Consider the following 22,114-nt stretch of genomic DNA (forward strand, 5'->3'; position numbering starts at 1 on the left):
ATGAGTAATAACTTTGAGTTCCCCCAAACTGTCCCAGAAACTCCTTCGGTGTTTAACTGCGCATTCTCGGAAGTTTACAGGATAAAACAACTGTTGTTGTCCTTTTAACTGGTACTTAGTTTTCATGTTGCTAGATGGATTTCTTCTGCAGCCTACTCCTACTCTTGGTTTGTTTTTGGTTCTGTGCTGCTGAATCAAAACCAGAAGTCTAAAGTAGCTACATGCTTTCCTTCCTGTTATACCAGGAACAGTTTAACCACTAATGAAGCATTAATTAAATAGATTCATATCCCCTAATACCAAATGAGTTTTTCTGCACTCATCACACAAGACTTTTTCTCTTGTGATGTAGTTAGACGTGGGGTGATGCTTTGCTCTTAGTGTCAGTGTGTGTGAAAACATATATACCTGGAAACACCCACAGTATTTAAAGCTGGGGAAGTCTTTTGCTGTCTAGAATTTCATCATTTTGGAAGTACCTGGGAAAATTCTTCTTTCAAATGGAGTAAAATCCCAGGAGGTACTGAGGAAGAGCACTCATGTCACAGCAGATCCACACTGCTGTGATTCACAAAGCCTTTACAAGTTTTGCTAGAAAAGGAGCTTGAATCTTGTTTTTTAATAAATTAATGGGTTTTACTGGAAGAACTGATTTTTTTTTTTCTCCTCTAAGGATTTTTTTATGCTTATGTTCAATGCATGTGAGTAGTTTTGATTCTCCGTAGCATCTTTGAACCATTCCTGGCCATGGTAACTGCAGTTTAAATGGACATAGCCCCTTGGACATGGTGTAGAATGTCAAATGGGAAAGAGAAATCAATATTTTTATCTTTCATCAGTGTTTTGTTTTTTCCCAAATAGTTCCATAGAACACAGGTACATCTGCATGGAGAACATGAATCCCTTAACTTTATTGGGAATATATACTTCTGGGATTGTATTCCTTCCCTCCCAGTGCTTCAGGAAAAAAATAGAATTTTATAAGTAAGCACTGCATAAAACAGATATTCCTATTGTTGCTCTGATAATAATAAAAAAAAAAGAAACATACCATTAGGGAAGATATTTCAGAATCATTTTGGCTTTTCAAGAAGTGCTTGCTAGATTTGAGAAAAGTGAATCCTTTTGAAACATAAAACACCCATCTTTAGAGGAAAAAGAATAAATTGGAACTTCTCAATCTGCAGGTTTTTTTTATCAGGCTTCTACTAGGTTTTTCAATGGGTGCATATTAGACTTACTGCCTGCAATTTGGCATGCAACCAAACAGGCATCTTTAAGTCTGGTGCACAGAATGAAATGGCTTGTACTTCCATGTGTTAGGAACTACCTTCTCCCCAGTAACTGCCTCTGTAATTACTGCAGTCTTCACAAAATTTGACCTTAGAAGACTTTTTTTTTTGTTTAAAAAAACCTGAACAGATTCACTTAAGGAAAACTTCTACACAGAGGACTCCAAGGTTTTCACTACTTCCCTTTTCCTGCAGTTCTGACTCAAGTTCTCACTGCCTGTTGAAGTATACTTATTAACTTTTATCAGTTATTTGCACTGCTCTTTCAGCAGTTAATTGAAATCTTTAATTTCACTCTCCATTCCTAATTTTTTTTTTTGTTTTAATAGCTTCAAATTTCATTTGTGGGGTCTTTAGCAGAAGCTGTTGGTATAAGCTTTGATTTTGGTTTTTAGCCTACCTTTAGTGCAAATATGCTGCCTTCCTTCTAGAGTAATTTTTTTCTGTAAATGATATGTCCATTATTAGGGGTTTGAAATGGCAGATTATTTAAATGCTCTTTTTACTTGATTTGCCTTGATTTACAGTTGGGGCAGATCTTACGCTTGGACATGCACTTCATACATGGTGTCATTTGTTTCCACTTTGTGTTTATGGCACTGCTGCTACGTTGTTACTTAATTTACATTGTGAAATAGCTTTTTTGAAATAATCTTTCATTAATATTTAATGGGACTGTGCTACTTTACACAAGCTGGCAAGGTATCATCTGCAGTTGGTCCCTCTGGTTCCTCCAGCACTTAGTGCTCCTAATTACAGTAATGTTCTTGCATGGAAGGAATATGAAATGGATTCAGAGCTGTAAAGCCTCCAGGAGGTAATAACAAGCTTCATTCTTTCCTTCACTGCATCAGACTTGTGCTTTTACTGGCAATCCCAGCTGCTGTTTCTCCTCAGTCCAGTAAAAAATTCCTACTTACCTCTTAGCCAGAGGTACGAAGTGAAGGTCAGTGTATGTGCAAATCTCCATGATTGATTTCAAGTTGTTTACTCAGACTATGGACTTACTCTCCTACCTGCTCGACTTTTTTTAAGCTTATTTCTGTAGGGTTGCCCATTTCACATATTCTTCAAATTATGCTCCATGGTAGTTCTTAAAACAGTCACTGGAGAGTTAATTCCTTTAAAGTCTCTTGAAAGCTGTTACAAGCTTTTAAAAATCCCTTTACTTTGTGTGTACCATGCCTCCTCTGCCATTTGCAGAAGACCTTGGTTTTTCACTCAGTTCTTGTAGGAGCAGAAGCATTTTCAGATTAAACAAGTGTTCTTGAGCCTTGTTTTTTTAACATGTGCTTGTCTGGACTTGTTACACTGCCTGACCTAGGGATGTGGTGCCCCTGAGTGTATATAGATGCATATCTGAGTATGTACACATGTATGTACAGAATTGTGTGTCTGTATGCAAACGTTTAGCTGTTTTCTGAGAACAGGGAGGGAGAGGGAGGTGTGGGTGGTACTGGAGTAATCTTGAGGTTTTGTCTATGTAACTGAGCTAGGTAATTTTTTACTTTGCTCAAGATTTAGTTCCAGTACTCCTTGCTGGTCCAATCTGATGATGAAAATGAAAGCTAAAGAGTTTTTCTTAAATGCAGTGTCTCATTTGTTGTGCCTCATAACCTTGTTGTCAGGGGAGCCCTTTCCTTGTGCGCATGCTTTGGATTTGGTGAGTCCCAAAAGCATTTCCTGCACCTGGGCAGAGGGCTGCAGCACGGATAGTAAAGATCTCAGCATTCCCAGGAATGCTGAACTGATCATCTATTTCACGCACAGGATTCAAGGGCACACTTCCATATGGTAAATCAATGTTCCCTGAAGGTAAAAACATGTGGAAGCAGATGGGTACCACAAGAACAACTCATGCAGTCTGTTCCTTACATCTTTCATAAGGGTTTTGCCAAAGTAGGCAACAAGATTCCTGTGGGGATATATTCTTCTGGTGAGTGGAGTCCACTTGAAACTACCTTCTTCCCAAAGAACTGTCTGGTCCTTCCCTCCTCCTGTCACCCCTTGATTCCCAGGATCAGTTCAGTGTTTAAGAGGGATGACAGGGAGGGGGCCAGGGCAGGATATCTCTGGGCAGGATGGTGACCAAACATGGGTTGTTGCCCTGAATTTGTTCCTTTCTTGTGTCTGAGAAGCTCTTGAAAACAGGGTGACTCAGTGGAGGCTGGTGACAAAATAATATAATCCTGGAGGTTTTACTGTAACTTGTGGACTGCTGGTTAGAAATCCTTGGTTTTGATAGGAGTCTTTTTCTCTGCATATTTAGTTTATGCCAGATAATTACTTTTCTGGCAACAATTGCTTGTTGCATGATTTGCTACCCCATTGCCTGATGTTTGATTTCTTTTTTTACTCATATTGAAGTTTTTTTCCTGGCATTTAGATTCCTGATTATTTTTCTTGGTTCAGTTGAATACTTGCCTCTATTTTAGGTCTGAAGGTTATGATTTTTTTTTTGTATCCCAGTGTTTTCAGGTTTTGTAACTCTTTTCTATTACATCAAAAGCCAACAGTCTGATTAAGTTCCAACTGTTGTAGCATATGTAGTCTGGCTTCATTATCTCCTGTTGCCTTAAACTGTAATCTCTCAAAAATATTACCAATGAGTGTGCCAAATGTGCACAAGGGGTTGAATTATGTAGATCTGTGGGTGTTATTTTGATATACATATATGTAGAGTAACAAGGCAACCAGGTGTAGAGTAACAAGGCAACCAGGTGTCTCTGATTGCCAAGGAGTGGGTGTGAGCTGGTATCAAGTCCACCTGTGCCTGGTTAGGGCAGGCCCCCTACTGAGCATGAGCAGGACCAGGGGGCCAATAAAAGGTGAGGCTCACAGCCACAGGGCAGCTCACTCTTGGGCTAGGCAACAGAGAGGCCAGTAGCTCTTCGAGCCCCAGGACCGATCTAGGCTAGTTCCACTCTGTGAGCTATAGACTTAGAGCACCGCTCACAAGTCTCTATTGCGCCACCTGGTTAGACCTTGAGGTGCCGATCCCTACGAAAGGTTTGTCTTGCTACACATATATGTAAAAAATGTAAAAATATATGTATAAAATATAAATTTATAAATATATATATGTTATGTGAGGATGGAGGTCTATGCTGCTGCCTCTGCTCAGAACCTTCCCTCTGGGTTTGCTGCTTTTTTTTATCTACTTCTGCCACTAAAAACTTGGTCTGTGAGTCTTGAGATCAGCTGCTTTATTTTTCTGTGAATTGCATTGTGGCTCTGGGTTGAAAATCCAAGCACTGTGCTAGCTAGGGCAGAGCAGGCCCTTAGTGCCTGGGGACACAGCATGTGCTTCACAATTTTTTTTGTGTGAAGAGACAAAAAAATCTCAGAGGGAAGATGGGCTGCACTGATGTTACAGTTTTGAGGCAGTGCTGCAAGCAGCATAGAAAGAATGGTTTAAAACAGGTAGGAACTCAACTGAAAGACATTCCTCCAAGTCTTTCCCCTTGTTTCTTTAGTCCAGGTGGGTTCACTGTCGATATTCATAGCCCTGTCCAGAAACAGCTGCAGCCCTCTAGCTGAAGGAGCAGTATTGTAGCAAGAAAGGAGATTAAGACTGGATGTGGAAAGCAACTTCAAGGGCCAGCCTTGCTTCTGCAGGGAATGTTTTGAGTGAAACTAGGCTGTGGCCAATGCACAGATGCTGACAAGCTAGTTAGTAAGAACCAGGAAAACAATTTCAGGTTTCCCAGGGTCAAAGAAGAATGTCAAAGAAACTCTTAAGAGATGGATGACCAGAGTGAGGTAGAGGTATGGAAGCATTGCTGTGCAAGCCACACAGCACAGAGCAGTATTCCTCTGCCTGAGAAGAGGTGACCAGACAGGAGCATGGAGAACATAAATAGGGCACTGAGGTTTGTTTTCTCTTTTTCCATAAGTTTTGAGTGACATCAGATAGATCTAAGAATTGTCAGGTCCAAAACAACACAATTACTCTTTTTTTGCAGGGAGTAATTAACCCTTGAGACGCATTGCTGCAAAATAATGTAGATATATATATATATATATATATTTATATATATAAAGCGCCTATCACCATATTGATAAACATTCTTTGGAACCACTCTGACAGCAGAGGTAAGAACAGGGGTCAGCCTGTTAGTACCTCAGCACTTCTGTTTCCAACCAATTTAAAAAGAAAAAAAAAAAAAGCCACAAGACTTTGCTGCCAGCCTGCCTGGCTGGTGTTTAATACTGCTACTCCATCAGGGTTGGAGGGAGACCTATTGTGAATGGCAACATCTTGCACTGTGACCTCTCCAGCTGTGCAGGTGTCTCAGAAGGGCAGAGGGACATGAAGGCTCAGACCCATCACCAGTCAAAACATCTCAGCAGCAGGGAGCTCCTAGGAGACAGCAAGGTAACTGCTGTACCAAATGTAGTACCAAATGTACCAAAATGTAGTTTTGGTTCAGACAGACACATTCATGAGAGAAAAAATACCCTAGGATTGTAAGGGTTTGGGAGAATAACTTGGGAGTGTCAGTATATTCTTGCCCTGTTACTTAGGCAGGTGAACCTGTGCATAGCTGCTCCTTTCTACAGTGAGCTAAATAACTGCTGCTACTGGCATCTTGTTCTGATATCTCTACTAATAGAGCTGTACAAACAAATGTTTTAAGTTGGTGATACACCATCAGCCTTGTCATTAAGCTTTGTCAATATTTGATTTAGTGAATAATTCTTACATTTGACTACATTTGGTTTTGTGTGTCCTGAGAATTCTGCTGATTGAAATTATTGATACTTACAGGAGCCAGGTCTAATTAATGATAAAATAGCAGTGAAGCATTCTAGACAACTGGTTTTGTGCTGCTACTTAACTTGTTTGAGAATCAATTTGAGGCCAATCAATTTGACTTCCCTTTTAACATCTTCAAAGTAGCAGGTGGACCTCTGTAAGATTGCTTCTCCTACTGTGCATGCATGTGCATGGTGGGTATTGCTACAGAAACCCTAGAAACTTTCCTGGAAAAGTGAATGTTCTGGGATCTTTGGTGGTGGTTGAGTAATCTGAACTCTCCCATATGAAACAATCCATTTGCAAGGTGTGCTGATATAGTGTAATCAAGCTTCTCTTGATGAATGATGTCACATGTAGAACAGTGAAGATTTTTTCCCCATAACACAAGTAAAATATAGTGTTTGGTTACATGAAATATACCAAGTTCCTTACCTTCAGTGTTCATGTAATTGAAGAACTTCAGATTATGTATTTTAGTGACAGGAAACAAAGCCATTCTGCCTTACTTCAGCACAAAGCAGGCTGAACAAGGACCTCACACAATCCTCTTGCTTTTCTTTTTCTTCCTTCTCTTTTAAGCATTTCCATAGTTATTTTGTTTGCTTTTGTAGGCTTCATTTTCCCTCCACCAGGAGTTTAAAAAGGTGTGGGTCTGTGTCCCAGGGTTTTGTGTTGGGGGCTGCAGGGTGAGGTCTCAGCATGGGGAGCAGCTGCAGGCTTTGCTGTTGGGACAGCTGATGTGTCTCTGCCATTAACTCTTTCTCATCCTGTGACTGCACTTCTGTGTTGAGTGGCAAATTTCATATAGTGCCTTTTCTCATCAAGCTACTGAGGTATTCTGGGTGTCCCCAGAGATCAGTAGATGACAAATGACAACATTTTGACACCTGTATGCTTTCTGTCCTCCTTCCCCCTGCTATAATTTGTAGTAATGACTGCATGCTGGTCATTATAAAAACATTTCCTGGCTGCTTGCAATTGTGAGCACAGCTTGAAACTGTGACTTAGCTTCATATAGTGTGATTCAAGTGGCTTATTGACTCCCAAGCGCTGTCAGACCAACTTCTGTGTGTTATTTTTATTTACAAAGTATTCCTCGTTGCATTCTGTCTTCCTGAACTCCATGTATGGTGTTTCTGAGTGACTGATCCACTGCTTTGGCCCTGATAAATTCGGAGATGTTTGCTGTGTGATATCATAAATTCAGTTTTAATCTCAACTTGTTTCTACTCATCAGTTTTCAAGGAAAATACGTTGGTTGTTCTGAACAGAATCACAGCCTCTGTTTTTGTAACACAACCTTGACACGGGATAAACACTGCCAGTAGAGTTTTGAGGAATTGCAGTTATTTCAGTTTGAACCTCTCTTGACACAGTGACAATACCAGAAAACAATGCAGCTGGTTCTGTTCTCAAACATTTGTTCTGTCTCCACCCTGAGAGAAGGTGTATAGATTTCTGAATTTGTATGCTCATGTAATGATGCCAAATAAATGTTCAGTTATAGAATTATATTCTGAAAAGCATAAGTAATCTTGCCTTGAATAAAACACTTTTAAAGAGTCTCTGATCAGTGTTCTGTTTTTTCTTGACAGTCTGTGGTGGACGACTGGATTGAATCATATAAACAAGACAGGGACATAGCACTTCTGGATTTAATCAACTTCTTTATCCAGTGTTCAGGATGTCGAGGTACAGAATGTTGGGAACAAGTTGTATAGAATAAATCTGACAGTCATACAAACGTGTGTTAGTGCAAATGCTGGTAAGGATGGGGGAGGCACGTGGCTTGGTATTCCTTGTTTGCATGGTTTAATACAGAAATATTGTCTGCCTTCAGAAATAATGTAATTTAAAGCTTGTTTGTCAAAGGCCTGCCCTTTCTTTCTCTCACTTCCCTGTCATCATCCTAAAGTGTACGAATCCTCACAGAGCCACTCAACTCATCAGCAAAAGAAGACAAAAGATCTGTTTATCAAGGTAGGCATATCTCTACTTCCCCTTTCTGTATCTTCCCATTTTTTATTACAAGAATTAGTAGGTGTAGCTATACATTAACTTTGCTATCTTTCCTGTTTTTTTTTCTTTCTAGGAAAATTATGGGGTTTTTTAAACAGAAGAGGAAGGAGTCAGGCTTCAGTTGACTTCAGCTAGCAAGAAAGATTTCTTCTGGATGAAGCACCAATCTTATTTCTTCCTCTGTAATACTTCATCAAGTCAGCAGCCAGTGGCCTGCCTTTCATACCCAATTCAAGCAGTCTCCATTACCAGGCACAAATTAGGCCCTTGCCGCTCTGTACCTTCTAATGAATTTTTCATGTGTTGTCTTTTTTCAGTTAACTCAGCCTTGAAAAGAGAGAAAGACAGAGCTCTTCTCTGTAGCTCCCAGAACCAATCTATTTACTGTTCCCTGATGCTGCCTGTAATTTCCTTGGAGCAGAATTGCAAGCAACCCACAATTCAGAAATTCTTTTTCCTCATTTTGTAGCTGCTAAGCAAATACACCTTTGGACATCAAATTATCTGGGTTAGAAGTTCCTTTTCTTCCTTCTTAAAGATAAGATCAAGTCCCAAGTACAGTTAAAAGCATCTGAGAAACGAAGCATGAGCCATCAGCAGCTTCAGCAACCCTTTTTCATAGCTTAAGGAGATAAACTTATTTTGTGCATGAGGGGAAAGACTGAAGCTCTGGAAGCATTCTGTGAAAGGGATGAGGCTTAGTGTTCATATTTCCAGCCTTTGTCAGTCTCCATACTGTTCACAAATCTTCTCTGAAGTATTTCTCAGATTTTTTTGGCAGCTTAGGTGAAAGTAGTTGTATTCTCTTTGCTTTTTGTAATGTTCTCCTAAAGATGTGTGTGAAAAAAACCCAACCCTTTAGCTTTTTCATAAGGTTCTGGGCAGCATTAAACCAAGTAGATCCTTGGCCATATGTTTTTATTCTTTCTTTTACCTTCCTTTCTGTCTCATTCTTAGGGAAAGCCACACTCTTCCAGTCTTAGAAGATGCATAATTTTTTCAACCTCTTGTTACTGTGTGGTGCAGGCTGAGTGCCCATTGTCAACCAGGCCCTGCTGAAGCAATTGCTTCCCAGAAAAGCTTTTTGTTACTGGCTATGAAGCAACAGCACTTCATGTGGCTGATGTAATTTACTTTCATCTTTTAATTGTTTTTAATGGTGACTTTCTATCCATTTTCACTACTCTACTTGGTACCCTTAGGTATATATGTCTGCTGGGCTTGCTGTAGTGGCCTTCTGGTCCCAAACAGCAATGAAAAGAGGAAGAAAGCAAAAATGATTTATCCTCTGAGCTGGTTGTGTGCATGGGGGCTTTATTTCTGTGTTGGAATTTTTGCAGTGGGTACAGTAACAGCTGGAAGTGAGGTGAAAATCCAGGCAAATAGTTCAGTTCTTTCCAGCTTCCAGTAGCATTTTGGTTTTTAGAGTATGTGAAAGCTTTATCAGAAACAGTTACCACTTAGGGTAAAAGGTATGCTAAGCTGTCCTGGATGGAGCTGAGCTGTAGAAATATGGGGATTTTCTGTATTTAGTGAGGAAGACCAACTTTCTTTTTCATCCGAAGATTATATATACTGCTATGACATTTTTATTTCTCTTTAAAGATTTTGTTGACATTCTTGTTTGTTTCCACTTCTGATAGAGAACACCTCCTCCTCAATCTCAATGGCTGCTTAATCTTCCTTTTAGTATTCCTTAATTTTCTTCTTTTCAGTTGGCTCCACTGAACCCATCTCAGGTTCTCCAGTCTTGGAGCTAAATGCTCACTGATGTTCTTTCTGACATGGTGATTGTTACCTTGGAGGGAGGAGGACAACTAATTTTTGAGAGCAGGTTCCTCAGGAAATTTTGTGAAAGTGCTGCTAGGCTTATAAATCTGTTAATTTTAAATGCTTAGAATAATTTGGTATCTAAATATATGCACGTGCAGTTAGCATGACATTACCTTCAAAAGTTTCAAGCAGGTGAAGAGTGTGTGCCTGTTTTGTGGCTTCAGTTAGAAATTATTCAGGCACCAAACTGCTTTATTTAGCCACAGTGTTGATCTTCCTGCTCGGCAAAACATTGAATTTATATATTTATCCCACTCTCTTGGGCAGTGCATGCACTTGAATGAAGCTCTTAGCATTCCCCAGTTTGGTTCAGAGATGTTCCTGAAACAAGGAGTGATCTCATGTAAATAAGAATAAGCAGACATGCTATGTAAATTAGGATTCCTAAAAAAATTGTAAAATGCATGTATTTTGCAGGTGAACTTAAAAGGTCTTTGCAACTTAAAACTGAATAAAAATAGAACAAAATTTTCAAGCGCCTCTGTCCTTTGTCACCTCCTCTATTGAAGCAGTTACCTTCTTGATAATGTGTTCTGGTTCCTGCAGTAATGGCTACTAAAAGATTTGTTTTTAGCACAACTTCAGTAATCTTTCTGGGATTTTAAGGAATTATTTGGTATAAATTAAAGTTTGTCCTATTGAACTAGAAAAAACAATTCCATTATTAGGTTTGCACAGGAGTTAAATCACTTTTCATGCCGTCTTTCCCCTGTAGTTTGTCTGCTCAGTCTGTACTTTGTTGCTGGCTTTGCCGATTGGGGTTACGAGAAAATGAAAATAATTTCTTAGACAATTTTTCCTTTATCTTGCTGTTTTTCCCTTTCAAGAACACCCAAGAACAATCCCTGGCTTTCACCCTTTGTGTACTCTCCTCTGCGATGTTACATTGTATTTCTGGGGCAGAAAAATGTTTACCAAGGACTGAAATTCACCTATTCACTTGTTTCCTACCTTGGAAAAATGCGTTGCTTTGTCTAGAGGGAGGATCTTGAATCAAATACTAGCTCAGGAGGACGAGAAGGTTAGTTTTAAGATACTTTTTCTTCCTGGGATTTGTGGGTTTGCATTTTTAGATAACAGAGTATGTTTTGAATTGAGGTTTTCATAATGATAAACCAATTTTTTGAAATTACTTTCACTTGGCTGCAGGGTTGGAAGTGCACCCATCCTCCTGAGGTCCCCATTTCAAATGGTGTAGTTTGGTCTGTGGCCTTGAGGACGCTTCCAAGAGTTGCAGATCAGCATTCACAGTTTTTTGGGGTGTTGGTTTTTTTTTCTTTTTCAGTTTTTTTGGAAGATGTTTTTCCATTGCTGTCTCCTTTGTAGGAAGGTAATTGTCCTTTTTTCCCCCCCTTTTTAATTTCCTTTCTTTTTTGAACACTTGTGTAAAGCACATTGGAAGATGCTGAGATCTCAGCTGGCTGCATGAAGCTGAAATGTCTAATCAGGAATACGGGTGCCTGGGTCTCAGGAGGACTGTAACTTTCAGGATGATGCTGCATCTATGCTAATTAGCTCTGCCTCTCAGCCTCAGTAATTAGCTCAGGTATATCTGCTCTGCTGCCATGGCAACCAGGCTGGTTCCTTTTCTGGAGGAGTTTCATGGATTTAAGAGCTGATTTGGGTATCTGCTTCTGCCTTCTGTTATTGCTGGAAAACAAACAGAAACACCCACAAGCACTGTGACCTACCTTTTAGAGCCATGCTTGTGGAATAAATATTCTTTTTTTTTTTTCCTAACCAGGAGCAATTAGTGGTTGGAACAACCTCTTCAACCCTGAAGGACAGCACAACCAACCCCCCAAGTCTGTTTAAGAAAAGCTTTTGCAGGGAAAAAAGGTCTCTCACAGAGTTGAAGAGAACTACTCACTTGCTTTCAAGTATACAGTAAAGTTATTCCTCTTCTGTTTTTCCCATCCCTTAGGGGATGGGGTCTTAGGGCTGGGATCTCTCCCTTGTCACTAACAAGGAATCTGTACAGGAACTTTTTGCCCAGTGCTTACATTCCACAAGGTTTCCTTTGTGGACTTTTTACTTGTGGATCAGACACCTGGGCACCTGCACTCCCTTCCAGCATTACCCTTGGTTCTCTAGTTGTTTGTCACCTGTTTTAGTTAAATCTTTTGAGAAGTTCTGTCATTAAATTGTGCAACCTGAGTCACCAAGGGCAGGAGTTTGGAGTGGCTTTGCTTAAATGCATGCTCATTTTGGTTTTAGTAAGGTTTTATTCTCTCATTTAAGGGCAAATTAACAGATTTCTGTTTTGCCAAGGTAAAGTGTAGGCTAAAAATAGCAAAACCCACTATAAGTTGGCCATTCTGTGGTCTGGAAAAGGAATGAGCAAGGAACTGGTTGCTTAACTATGGGGAAGGATTTCAGAAAGCAAATTATTCAGGAAATAGTATTATTTACTCTCATTAGTAATATTTTAATAGGGGCTATAACATTGTAAATAGAGAAATGGCTTTAAAAAATACCAGTTTTTGTCATCTTGTACATGGTTTTGTTTTGTGACCGATAGAGTAATAACACTCTACATAGATGTTACTAAGCATGGAAAGAGACTGCTTTGATAAGTAGAATTTCCTGCAAATGGTCCTTTCATAGGGAACTGCAAATTGTTAGTGGGAAATGTTGCTGTTTGGCACATTGCAAAAAGCTTTTATCTCCTCAGTCATTCGTGTATTATTAGGAAGTTGATATCCTAAATGTTTAGGGTTTTGTACAGTTTTGAAAATAGTACTGTTTATTGCCTTGGAACTTGGATTTTTACTGAGGGTGTAAAACAAGCTTTTTCACTGTTTCTTCATCAAAATCCCTTTTTAGTGTGTGAGTATAGGGGAGAAGTGGCAATGAAAGGAACTGAAACAGATGAAAACTAAATATGGTACTTATACATGATTTAACTCACAGTAGTGTTAAGTATTTATAAAATATTTTGTATACATAGTACACAGAAATAAATACAGCCCCAGTAACTATATGAGGAGGTTAAAAACATGCTGTTAACCACATTAAAAAATGGGAATCTAAGACTGAAGGATGGAAGTGACTTAATTTTAATTTTAATTTCATGCATGATGTAGATAAACCAGGTCTGGACTTTGTACTTCCCTTTTCTGAGCATTGAGGTCATTTTAACAGATTGTTGGTCTTTTAAGTGAAAGGTTATAAAATTCACACTGAAAATAAGATGCAAATAATAAACTGGTTTGGGTGGAAGATAAATCAAATTACCAGGCATGTGTTACATGTTTCTTCAGGTCAGTTTTTTAAATGAAGATGGGTAAGGTTCAAGATCTTGTATCAAGCACTAGACAATTACTGGGGGTTACATCAGACCCAACCTTTTTGTGAAAAAGTACAAATGGTTGCTATTTGTTCACATTGTTGAAATTAAAGCTTAGGTTGCATTGTGTATATAATTTTTGAACAAAAAAGGTTTTCAGGATTTCTTCTTGTTTGCTGCTAAATAGTATCTATTCTTCTAATCCCATGTGCTCTTCTTTCCATACTACTTTATTTCCTGTTCTTTACCTCTTCAGAGTTTATTAGGCTGTAGGAAAAATAGCATCAAAAGGATTTTTTTCGTTGTTCTTTTCAGCTCTCTAACTTCTGGATATGGGAAGCACTGAAAAAATGAAAAAGAATTAAGGCCTGAAAAAAACCTTGAAATAATACATCAGACTTCAGGGCCACTTGTGCACTACTGGCATCTTTTTCCCGAAAGTTGCATCTTACTACTTTCAGAAACTAGGGAAAAAACCCACAGGAATTTGCTGACCTCTCAGCACAGGACACATGAATGAAAGGCACTTTGGGCTGTGCTTTCAAAATCTGAATGTCATACCTACTGAGGTGAGGTCTGACTTCAGTCCAAGCTTTCACCCCATGAGTTGGTAACAGGAGTGGTGGTAATTTAAACCAAACCTTTGTGGTTTTATAACTCTCTAACTGAATACATTGAACTATAAGCCATGTTTCAAGTACCGGGGCAGACCAGCAGTTAAGATGACTTTAAGTCAGATGGTTTTAATTTATTAATAGGGATTAACTTAACTTTCAAATAATTGAAAATTAATTCAATTAATTGACAGAACTTGCAGTCCTGGAGTACTTTAGAGCGTATGTGTGATGTAAGAAAAGAGAAATTACCTTTGAAATTACAGTCCTAGAGCAAGCTCTGCCCTGCCAGGTCTGTGTAATGCCTTTAAATCTCTGATCACAATGCAAACACTCCTTGTGTGTGGAACACAGGCTGTATTCTACTCCTCTGTACTAAGTAAAATAGAGCTTGTAAAATTACATTTGGCACTGCTTATTGGAGAGAAATTGTGTAAGGCTTTCAAATACCACTGCTTGCTTTCCACTGTGTTCATTTAATGCCATACATATTGATCTGGGGACTGGTGCTGCACATCTGAACACAGGGTTACTGCTGGGGCAGCCTCTCAGATCAATGAGTCTTTAATGCTACAGCTCCTACAGAGAAGACTGAAAAACACCTCGTGGTGTTAATGATTCAGAATAGTTGCTGGCTTACTAGCCATAGCTGTGTCATTTTCTCTTTATTTATCCTTGGTTAGTTTTTCTGTAACTGATTTGTTACAGGGGGGACACATTTGTGCTCAGCAGATAGGAAAAAACATCAGTTTGATTTTTCTGATACTACTGTTCTAAGACTTGTGAGCAAATTATGCCTGGGTATGAGTTTCTCTCCACCTGTGTGTTATATGCATTGCTGGGTTTGTTTATTTTTTATGTGGCATAGATGGTATTTTCTGTGAAGGCAGGAACTAATTATGAAAAGCAATCAGATAGCACTAGAGCTTAACACTTTCTTACTGGACTGCTAATAGGAAGGCTCCTTGTGTCTCTGCCATAGCTGGAAATTCTACTGAGGGTTGAGTCAGACATTTTCCAAACCAAGGGTTAGAATGAAATTTTAAAAATGACAATTCTTTCAGCAAACACTGTCACTGTAATTATGATTCAAGGAAGCCATAGATATATTTTATTAAGTGCAGTGAAGAGAAGAAGGCCAGGGCAATTAAAAAGGTTTACAGCCTAATGAAAAAGCCTTATCCTCTGGCACAAACGAAGTGGTTAAAGCAAATTCAGTATTCTCTTAATCTGTAAGCATTCAACACTAGCTGGATGTAGAAGAAAAGGAGCATCTTGGGTTTCAAAGACAGATATAAATTTAGAAAAAATGGGGTCTTAAGCAGACACAATCCTGCTCACATTCCACTGCTACCTGCTGCAGGCCTTGTTTCTATCAGTGTGATCGTATTGCCTTGGTTATTTTCCACCTGAACTGTCACTGCCTGAGCTAAGGTTTTTCACCTCCTTTTCACTGGAAACTGTGGCATTTTCTGGCTCTGCTGAGGTCAAACTTTTCACAGGGGAGACTGATGAAAATGGCCTTTGCTTCACGTTGTCATCTTTTCCTTCTTTGCACCGAGCAAGAAGGATCCACCACCATGGTGGATGGAACAGGGAGCTGTGCACAGCTGGTATCACAGCTAGCAGGAGCATCCAGGTACAGTCTCTGTATCCCAGTTTAAGTGAGGAAATGGTGACCCCAGCAGAGCCAAACCCAGTTCTCAAGTAACTTCTATCAACTGGGAACCAGCCCATCAGTAGAGGTACTTGCACTTCTTCCAGTGAGCACCAGGAGCTTCAATAATACAATTGAGCTCAGAATAACCTCTGCTCCTGCTCTCCACCTGCAGCATTGGCTCCTGGGTATTTCAGTTTGAAACTGCCTGAGATCATTAAGGGCTGAACTCAAGACTTGGGAGGCTAAAATAAATACCTTTGAGTGGAAAGCCTTTTCTCTCAGGGGTAGTCTGGGGAATTCAGTGGGCACCACGTCTTGTGGCAGTAAACTTCTGCAAAGTCAGATCATTATCCTTTGGGATCCCTTCAATGCAGTTAATCAGATCTATCACAGTATTTTGTATTTATTTTAGCATTTAGCAATAAGCATTCTGGATAACTTGTAAGTTGTGTGACCTGGCAAAATGTGGTAAATGGGAAAAGAGCCTACAAGTACTTTTAGCAACTGTGGAGAATTAAAACTTACTGTTGATATATTTAATTACATAGATATAGCCAGTGATGCTGTTCCTCGTTATTTTTAGGCACTAGAAATGATCAGATCTCAAATTCTCAAGGATTAAACCACTGAAACAAGCCTTACTTCAAATCTAATGTAGTGTGACAGGAATACATTTTCTATAAACCATGTTTTTTCCCAGCACAAACTCCTGGATCCAGATTATTCAGCCGACTCCATGAATGGAAGCATGAAGTAATGCAGGTTGCTCTGTGATCAGAGGTAGTGGTGATAATTTCCTAAGATATAACCAAAAAATGACAAAGAATAGTTGACACAGTTAAGCAATTATTCTTGAAATGTAAAAATAAATAGCACTGTTGGAAATAAACTACCTGCTTAAAAATGAAGAATCTGCTTGGATTATCAGTGTGTATAAGAAGCAGTTACTGAATACTGGCAGTCTCAGAGCAGACAATTTACTTTTTGCTATTTCTCACCCTCAAATTTGGTGTCTCAAATGGTGTGTGAGAAATGGAGGAACGTACTTGAACCATTGAGACTTTGCTCAGCTTCATTTGCAATGCAGCAGGTTCTCTGCCAAGGGTCTTTAAGGGAGGCTGTGAGTATTTTTGCAATGTACATGCTGCAGCTCAATCAACCTGCAGTTTTATTTCAGAGTATTGAACCTTCATTAAAGAGGCTGGAGTTGTACTGGGGTTTAATTTGCCTCTGGTGGCAGAGGTGGGAGTCATACTTCAGCTCAGGAACAAGGATTAAGAAAGAAATCAGTGAATTAATTAAGATACGTAGATGAAGAAGGGAGATATCTTCTCTCTATAAGAAAGCCAAATTGTTTGCAATGCACTGGCATCTAAGTACAAGAACAGAGGAATGTGGCAAAGCAATTCTGCACACAAGCTGTTGAGAAAATTGTTTTATGGCTGGCTATTAAAAAAGGGACTAAATTTTCATTTTGGGAGAGCAAAACTGATTAGCAAGTACATCCCATGGTTTATACAGGGAAATAGAATACCATGCAAGTGACTTGAATTCTATGATTGTGCAATGAGGACATTTCAGAGAGACGTAGCAGTGCTGGTAGGTAGCATTATTTTTATTAGACTGAGAACTATAACAGGAGATTATACATATATTTAACAGCTTTATTCCCAAACAGTTGAGATGTGAATAGTGCTGTGGATTTGGTGGTTGCCGTGGAATTTCAGTTTGTGGTGACATGAATGCATGGCATTTATGCATTTCACAAAGAGAACATCTTTTGAGGCTAACAAAAGATTGCTGTTACTTCTCTGTTCCCCCTGGCTGCCTTTTAGACAGTTTTTTTTTTTCCTTTTAGATGGAAAAACCAGAGAACTATAAAATGGAACCCATTAGATGAGGTCAGGTTTATTTCCACAGATCCCCATAACAACTCGAGTCATTTCTTCCAGTTAGAGCTGGATTGATCATGACTCCTTTTGTTCTTTCTGAAGTTACAAACCAAAAGAAACAGAGAATCCTGACAGCTGGAGCATACCTGTTGCCTGTTGAGTTCCCAGCGCTGCATTTTTAGGGAGCTCTTTTGCTTCCAAGGATGTTGCTCAGCCACAGTCCTCAAAATCTTCCTTTCAGACTTGGTAACTGAAGAAGGCATCAGGTGCTGGGTCATCCTGGTTGCAGCTGCACATCAGCCCCTCTGATGTGCACATTGTCCCCGTGGCCAGTTTTGGAGTCCGAAACTGGAGGGGAAGAAACAATGACACTCAAGTTGCCAGGTGACCTTTCTACTCTTAATACCACGTCTTGTGAAACAAGAATTTCCTGTCTTAATGTTTATATATAGTTAGAGGTAGCTGAGGAGTCTCTGTTCTTGTGAAGCAAGCGTCAGTGGGGAATAGAATGGAAATCATTAAAATTCTTTCTTTAAAGCCTTTGAAGATGACTTACTTCTGCAGCAAGGTGGTTACTCTAAAACTATGGCCTAACAGAACAAAAATCTTCACTGTTTTTTGCAGTTCAGAGTACAGAATCACATACACTGACATATTTGCCTCCCAAGAGAGAAGGAAATCAATTAAGCTGTTACGCCTGACTAGAAATCCTAATTTTATCCTGGTTTGGCACTGTTGCTAGACTATGAGCAAATCATTTCATTCTCAGGTTCAGAGGAAAGTTGTAAGTTTTTTTTCCTACTTGGCTTTATTATTTGGCTGGTTGGTAAGTGACCAGTGATGAAGTAGCTTTTTGCTCTGAATTCTGAAAAGATCAAGTTTATAGATTGGCAGAACTTTGGTTTGTAGTTTTCCAAGCAGCTGCTTAACTCTTGACTCTTTTCTAGCAGACACTTGTGAACTTGTTTCAAGAAGATGGAATCCTTTCCAATAGTATACAGAGGAAAAATACGCCAGTCAGTTCCTGGTGCCACTTTTGTGGGTATTTCAGCAACAGTGGAATTTTAAGTCCTGCTTAGCAAAGGGGGGGCGTTGTAAGAAATTCAGACTTTTGAGTCCTGACTTATAGAGCTTTTCTCTTGATCATGCAGAAAATGTGGATAAGTCAGTTTGCTTTTGGTGTAAGGATTTGATATTAGTAATTTTTACTGACTTTTTTTTCTTATCCTGGAGACCCCAAGCTAACAGCAAGATAGCAATGGTTTGCAGCTGATGCAGAAATCTGTCTTGGAGATGTATGGAGAATACAGCTTATTCTCCCTAATGTGATGTCTCAGTTGAATAAATTTTTTAATGTTCTGTAACTAAACCCGTGGCTTAAAGCTTAATTTCTGATGTGTACATTTGGAGTTACTGATCCTTTTCTCAAATAGGTACTTTTTGTCATTGTGGGGATGGTGTGAGAGTACACTTGAGCTCTAAAGATTTTTAAACACTGTGTGTCCTGACCTGCTTGTAGCTGCTTCCAGGCAGGAAAGACATGAATTACATTTATAGGATATTTATGACCTAATCTTGGGTCCTGTGGTTCCTCCCTGCTATCTCATCTGTGGCAGCCAGCTTCTATCCCAAGTGTCTGAGATACCTGCATACCCATGAGGACTTCATGTGAGCAGTTTACTGATAAGGAGCAGTGGCTGAGCCCTGCAGTTGTCACATCAGAGGACAAGCAGTAACTGTTGGATGTGAGCTGGTGGATCTTGAGAAAGACAGGGTAGCCTAGAAGCTTTTTTGACTCCATCTGTTACTTTATTGCTCTGGTCATCTAATACTTTGGACAGTGATTACTTTCTAGGGCTACTTTGCAAGGTTGCTTTGCATGGGATGTGTATAATGCCACAATTATTTCTTTTACCTCTTTAATTGGGATCTAAAATTAAGGCTGCATTTAGTTTTGGCAATGCTGTTGTGCATGAGTGGTGGCTTAGGAGCCTTTACTCAGCTATTACAGGGGTGGCTGGCACATTGTAGGGAGGCAAAATAATCAGAGGTTGGGGAAGGAGGGAAGAATTTTAACGTATTCCAAGTAATGTGATTCATCTGAGTAATATTAGTATAGTCCAGTATAACATAGTTGTGATGTTCCAATACTTACAGGGGCTACAAAGAAGCTGGAGACTCCCTATTTATTAGGAGTCCCATGGACAAGGCAGGGGCAATGGGCAGAAGTTGCTCCTGGGGAGATTCCGATTGAACACAAGAGGAAAATTTTTCCCCATGAAGACAGACACTGGAATGGACTCCCAGGGGAAGTGGTGCCTTCCCCCCCCATGGAAAGTTTGAAGTCTCAGCTCAAGGGGGTGCTGAGACATCTCATATGAACAGTAATATTAGAAGGGTTGGACCAGATGATCCTTGAGTTCCCTTCCAACCTGACACTCTATGTTTCTATGATGTGTATAAGTGCAGCACACTGGTTTTGGAATGTCTGGTAGCATACAGGATTTATAGTTGAGGTTGCTGGCATTGGCTTTGCTCCCATTAATAGTAGGTTGCAAAATCAAGAGCAGTACTATAGACTTGAGCTTTGAAGAGGTGAGACAAGTTAAACTTAAAACATAGACTTCAGCTGACCTTGCCTGAATGAATGGAGAGCTGGATATCCCCTTGCTTGCTTTCAGGGAAACACACAGAGAATTGATCTAAGTGGCCAGTGTTCCCTGGTGCTCTGAGGGAAGAGGAGGCAGCAAGGTGGTCCTGGGAGAGGTGAGCATCTCTGCTCCTCACACACAGTGTTTCTCTCTGCCTGCCTGTCTGGAGCAAAGCGTGCAGGTCATTCTGATGAGAACCAGTAAGAGATGTTGGTCTAGTCTGAAAAATTAATGTAACCCCTGGGTACTTTGAGCCTTTGATCTCAGGGAAACAGTGCACACTGCCAGGCATTCTGGAAATGGGTACTCCCCCATGCATTAGTTCTTACCAGCTTGTAATAACAGCAAAAAAAAAAAATCCTTGATGTCCTAGAAAAAAGTCAATTACATGCAGAAGATCACATTAACTGGGAAAAGTCAAGCAGAAGGGGAAGCTGGAACATCTGGACTGAAGGCTGTAGAAAGAAACTTGTGCCTTTAAATGCAGGAGATATTGTATGAATAGTATGAGGCAAAAGGAGGAACCTGAGGAAAATGAGAAGGGTCTGTGTTGTGTGAGGGCACATCTTCAGGGGAGCCCAGGAAGCAGGAGGAGATGGAGGTGAGCAGGTACATCCCCAGTGGCTGAGCTTTGCTTCAGCTGCCAATTGCACTCCTTTGATCTGGTGGGTGTGTTCGGGGGCTGTTTTAAGCTGCTTGCAGCATGGCAGAGCCAGGACACACTGCTGAACAGGGCCATGAATTAAAAATGTTACTTGATTTTGGAATATTCTAATCAAGCAGGTGATCAGATTGTAACAGCCTTGGGTGTTTTTAGTGTGGACTTGAAGGAAAATTTCACATGGGAAGAACAATAAAGCAATTACTGGGCAGAGTTGATGCTGAGGTGGAGTTACAGCTGTGAGAATGTAGTTATGCCAAAAAAGCTGGGTAATATACAGAAAATTCAGCATTATGGTTGAACTTAAAAATGTGTATGCCATCCTGATATTAAGATTTCCAGGTGTTCTGTGCAGATAGTGGGGGGAGAAGCAGCACTGAAAAAACCTTAAAGGGATGGATTGCCTCAAGTGCTGGAAGCTGGGCAAGGAGGGGAGAAAAAACCCAAAACTCAGCTATTTGTTACAAAGTACTGAGGAAATTAAATGCTCTTTATAAAAATAAAACCATTGCTGTAGGTTCTCTTAAAATTTTCCCACTTAAAGTTTTTTCCACCAAGCTGTGAGGCAGAACAAGAGGAGTGAGGTGTCTGCTTTATTCTGTGGTCATATTTTGCCTCTGGTTATTCACAAAGAACAGTATTTGTGGCATGATAATACTTGATGTATTTTACAGGGTAATTTTTAATTTGAACAAAACAACCATTTCTACTACTTCTGATAATAAAATCAGCAAGGATCTAAAACAATGAAAGGGGAGGTTGTAAATAAGGTTTTAAACTATTTTCCAGATTAGATCTGCCTTACTCTCTGTTTTTCTTCTTTCCTTTTTTCTTAGTGGTATTTGATTATTTGTTCCCCCTGAGTCCACTATCTTTGTGTTAATTGATACACTCAAGCTCTTCATTCCCTCTTGTGTTTCATCTGCTATTTATTACTATTTGTCTTTCAGCACTCTTTTCAGTACTTGCTGCTTTATCACATGTTAAGTTTGATTTTTCTAGTACTTTTAAGTTTATATTAGATTATCTTTTCCTGTGTTTCACTCTCAAATACTCCTGGTGAATCCTAGACATCCACTGTTAGGGAACAAGTTATTTATGTTGAGCTGTCTCAGTTTCCTGCTCCTTTTTCCACATTCCCACTTATATCTGTCTGGTTGACTCTTGCTGTGATCCATGTGTGTTTTCTTGCTTCATTCTGCAGTCTCCAGTTGGTGGTCATACAGCTTAGGCTGGGAGCTGAGGGGTTAATGCAGGACAGAGTCACTGATATAAAAAACTTTTGACACAGCAGATACAGTATCTGTGCTGCTCCCTCTGGGGAGTTTTTTTCCCAGATAGCATGTTACATGTTTAAACTCCAGCTGTTACTGATTTCCTACTCCTCTTCAACTTAAGGACAAGCTTGGATTGTGGAGCGATTTTTGAAAGTTAATGGAAT

At 39.7% G+C, this 22,114-nt stretch overlaps 1 protein-coding gene across 1 annotated transcript in view; it reads left to right on the plus strand.

Annotated features, from left to right (window-relative positions):
• Window positions 1-22,114, plus strand: part of STAG1 (stromal antigen 1) — a 160,399-nt gene that overhangs the window by 57,367 nt on the left and 80,918 nt on the right. Inside the window, exon 6 of the mRNA XM_030456265.1 lies at window positions 7,650-7,746. Within this exon, the coding sequence (XP_030312125.1) occupies window positions 7,650-7,746 (97 nt within the window). The remainder of the gene's footprint in view (window positions 1-7,649; window positions 7,747-22,114) is intronic.

Source organism: Calypte anna, chromosome 9, assembly GCF_003957555.1.
Source record: "Calypte anna isolate BGI_N300 chromosome 9, bCalAnn1_v1.p, whole genome shotgun sequence".
Classification (NCBI taxonomy): Eukaryota; Metazoa; Chordata; class Aves; order Apodiformes; family Trochilidae; genus Calypte; species Calypte anna.